Raw genomic sequence first — 4406 nt, forward strand, 5'->3', positions numbered from 1 at the left:
GGAGTGGGGGAAAATAGAACGAAAGAGGATTTGAGTGGGCTGGGTGTCAAAGTCAGACATGGTGGTGGTCTGGACTCTCGAAAACCTGCCCCCCCCCACCCCCCCACCCCCTCTCCTAGTTTGCCTCCGGCTTGCCAGAAAACGAACAGTCGGACGAGTCAACGGGCCGATGCGGGTTGACGTGTTGACACGTCCGGGTTGCTTAGTCCGGATGGTTGCCGAAGGTTTCAGCGTCTTGAAATTTTGATGCAATTTTTATTATGTTTGAGATGTTCGTACTTTGAACTTTGATAATTATTCTGGAACATTTTTTGAAACAAAAGAAGACATTGTCAGAGGTCAAATTTGTTGCTAAAAATGCAAAGATGTTGTTGGCGACGAATGTGAGGTATCAAAATTCACCACTCAATTGTTATTAATAAAATGTTTGTTCGGCATAAGAATGTTTGTTTTATCAATTGAAACGGTAGGGTAATGAGCCATACTCGTTGGGCCGGGGGGCATGTGATGTTTCTATCTCACGTTGAGACACACGAATATACTCCCTCCGTCTCACAATATAAGAACGTTTTTGACACTAAATTAGTGTAAAAAACATTCTTATATTATGGGATGGAGTGAATATTTGTCACTGTAGGACAAGATAAGAGAACTCCATCTCGACGTGGATCGACCAACTCAAATTGTTACGGTACTTATCGAGGCTCTTTGTTTCATGATCATGATTTTATCCACACTGAATTTTAATATTTCAAATGGATCCACACTACCTGCATCGATTTAAAATTACGTGACAATCATGACGTAAGTTTCAAAAATGATATAAAATTAGCAAATAAAAAATATAGATATCCAAACCTGAAACAAACAGAGACGTGAAGATGAAATTAGAAAGGAGGCTGAGAGCGCTGGGGTTTTTGTTTCTTTTTTCTGTCTAATAACACACTAACGTAGTGATTATTACATGGCTATTCCATCAGCTACATAGTTAGCTACAAAGAGACAGAGGCGGGAGGAGAGGGGTAGGATTTCGCGCAGTCGGCAGCGGCGAAGGTGACGGTGCCCTTGTCCATGTCGAAGCCCACCCGGAAATTCTGCTGCGCAATGTTCCCGATGATTGCCACCGACCGATCGTCCGTCACCGGCGCCATCGCCAAGCACACGGTCCCCACCGGCAGCTCCGCGAACGCGTTCCGCGCCTGCAGCGTAATCACGCCGCCGCCGCCAAACTCCAGCGTCACTTCCGGGAAATGCTTCTCCCAATCCTGCGTCGAACCGCCCACGCCCACGTCGTAGCACAGACCCAGCTGCTTCTCCGGCGACTGCTTGCGCGGGAGCTTGATGCTCCGACTGATCTCCTCCACGATCGGGTCCAGCAGCGCCTTGTCGAGGAACGTCAGTGTCGTGCCAGAGTCGACGATGACGGGGTACGGCTTCGGCGGCGCGATGGTCGAGCTCCCGACCTTGACGGACGTGAGCAGGATGGTGTAGAAAGCGTCCACGGCGGAGGGGATCAGCGGCGTGGTCACCGCGCCCGGCTCCGTCACGGTGGCGCGGGCGCCGAAGTCGAGGATGGAGGAGACGTTGACGTAGAAGGGCGCGAGGCAGTAGGCGAATCTCCGGCCGAGCGACGTCAAGGCGCCGATCTGGTTCACGAGGGAGCCGTTCCCGGCGCCCAGGCCGACGTAGCCGGCCAACTGGAACGTGTTGCCGGTCGCTTTCGTGGCGCAGCCGAAGTTGACTCTGGACAGATGCAGCTGCGGGCGCTCGCGGCATCCAAAACAGCCGCCGGGAGCGTCGTCGAAGTAGAAGGTCTCGGTGGAGAGGATGCCCGACGTCGTGGAGCCGTCGCCGTAGGAGTACTGGTACTGACAGAATTGGTTGGCGTCGCAGGACGTGCCGTAGATCGCCTGGCACGAGGGCAGCCGGCAGGCCACGAGGCCGTAGGTCGACGAGTTGGACAGGTCGAACACGGGGCTCACCGGTGCTCCCCCGGCGGCCGGCGGAGGACCGGAGGTAGAGGTTCCGTTTCTGCATTTGAACCACACGAGGTTGCTGCCGCTGTCGACGAGGGCGAGCATCCGGGTGGGCGGCGTGCCGACTCTGACGTACATCAGGTACTCGTACGGAGTGGACACGATCTCGGCCACGCCGCCGCTAGGATCGCTGCCGGCGTACGGGCGTGCTGCGGAACGCCGCACGGCGGCGAGCACGCGGTCGTGCAGGGTGAGCGACGGGTCGTGGAGCGGCGACTTGACAGAGTCCCGGTGGATGAACTCCACGCTAAACCCGCCGTCGCCGATGTTCGCCGCCGTGCACCCGCACAGCTGCGCTGTCAGGACGAGGACGACGAGCAAAAGAGCGCGACCCGCCATCAGTGTGTGTTAGCCCTGCCGATCGCTTGCTAATGGCCTCCTCTGCTTGGTGCGTATTAATAGGGGATTTGGGAGGCGAATGTGGTACGTAAGGATTAGGTATGAATTGCTGATTTCCCGCCGTATGCGTAATGGTAAATTGGTGAGAGATTTGTGATTTTGAAGGCGGTAATTAAGTTTCGTGCTAAAAGATGATTAGCGGTTACTTGTTAATTAGCACGCGAATATTCCATTGGCAAGAAAGGGCAGCTGATTGATTCTTTTCCTTCGCCAGAGAAATGGCATGAACATTGAATCTTTTACAACGGGAACGGTTAAACGAACGAATTTTTTCTCGTTTTTCCTTTTGTTCTCCCCACTTTCACCTCCAACCTCATCTAATAATTCAAATTTCCTATTGCGAACCATGGATGGTTAGATGGATTGTGGTATCCCAGCCCATCAGGATTTAAGTCATGGTGCTCGCATTTATTCCGAAAAAAATTTAAATTTCCTATTAATCTGTCCAGAAGTGCTCACGGTCAGTATCGCTAATTTAGCCAAATAAAACCTTGTTGTGCAAGACTTATCCTACCCGCCGCATCAACACATGTCCGTTTTTTGTTTCTCCCCTCAGGGTTTTGTTTCTCCAATGACATCGATGAGGTGATGGCCCGCGATGACGTGTTGGACTAAGATATTTCGTACCTCAACGATGTCTCATCCGGCTCTGGTGAAGGACCTGTGAAAGTTTGTATCATCAAATTTGTTGGCTCTCTTCTAATCTCAATAGATGGCGTGTTTTCCAATGAGAGCAATTGGTTGGCCTTTAGTGCGGCAACTTGGACATCTAGATCCTTTTTCATCTCTCAAAACAGCAACAGCTGCTCCAGCGCCCTCATCGGGATAATGTGATGCATCACGCATCTACATTCAACTTGATGAACTTTGGTTCTGGCTTACACCACGGCGGCACAGAATTATCTATCTTCTTGGTACAAGATTTCTGGAAATTATATTAGCAATAGGTAGGACTGGCATGGATCATCTTGCTGGTGAGGGCCATGGTTCATTGTGAGCAATTCTGCGGCGCGTCCACCATAGGTACCAACAGCCGACATCAGTAATTTGTTTGAGGTCTAAATCAGACATTAGTTGATAAGGTGATTCCGCCAGCGGTCACACCTCAAATTAGTTGCTTTGCATCCAAGTCTCTCATATTTGAACCCCTAGATCCATACAAAGCATGCAAACGAAATCATACATACTAAATACTACGTATTATCCTATCTAATCTTCGTCGTCAGAGATGTCCACGACATCAGTGCCGGGCGCCGGGTGGACGGGCACGTAGGAGGGCCCCGGCTCCTCCTCCTCCTGCTCGACCTCATCCATGTAGGCGAACATCTCCTCCTCCTCCGTGGCGTGCAGCACCTCCATCTCCTATTGGCGACGGCGCCTCGCCTCCGCATCCGACTCCGAGCGGAGCGAATCGAGGATGGCTTGTTGCTCCGCCTGCAGATCCGCATCCCCGGCGTCCCCCACCCTCTTTCGGCTCCTCCTCCTCCTCCAACTCCTCCTCCGGATCCACTGCATATGGAGGTAGCCAAGGGGTGATCCGGGCTTTGCGCCTTGGCCGGATCTGCTCAAGGAGCTGCAGCCGGTGCTTCGATGTTAGAAATGGGTGGCCCCTTATCTGGCGGCATGGGGGCGTAGCTACTAGTGGTGGCGGATGGGGAGTGGAAAGTGGCGGCGGCGACGGATGGGCGGAGGAAAATGTGGAGGCGGTGCCGGTGGTCGGCTTAAATAGCCGGGCTAGGCACTACGCGGCGCGCCGGAGCGGCCCACGTGGCGACATCGGTCCATGGAGGAGATGAGTTTCGGGCCACCGGGTTTCTGGGTGATTCCGCATGGGACCCCCACGCCAGTCCGACGTGGAGGACGTGTCCGGGTACCTCCATATCCACCCCATATTTGGGCTGGATATGAGGGGTGCCGGTCAGTCTGGGCATTTGAGGTCCGTCTGAAGTGCCCGGCTGGGATAAAATTTTG

The 4406-nt window shown here is 53.2% G+C and overlaps 1 protein-coding gene across 1 annotated transcript; it reads right to left on the reverse strand.

Moving 5' to 3' along the window:
* Positions 1-976: 976 nt before the first annotated feature.
* Positions 977-2375, reverse strand: LOC123067398 (aspartic proteinase CDR1-like). The gene has a single exon (XM_044490209.1). It carries the CDS (start codon positions 2373-2375, stop codon positions 993-995), a length of 1383 nt encoding a protein of 460 aa, XP_044346144.1. The 3' UTR covers positions 977-992.
* Between the last annotated feature and the right edge of the window lie 2031 nt (positions 2376-4406).

Source organism: Triticum aestivum, chromosome 3B, assembly GCF_018294505.1.
Source record: "Triticum aestivum cultivar Chinese Spring chromosome 3B, IWGSC CS RefSeq v2.1, whole genome shotgun sequence".
Classification (NCBI taxonomy): domain Eukaryota; kingdom Viridiplantae; phylum Streptophyta; class Magnoliopsida; order Poales; family Poaceae; genus Triticum; species Triticum aestivum.

What these genes read in the sequence shown, in the direction of transcription:
- LOC123067398 (XM_044490209.1), bottom strand. Translation starts at nt 2,375, where the DNA reads ATGGCGGGTCGCGCTCTTTTGCTCGTCGTCCTCGTCCTGACAGCGCAG.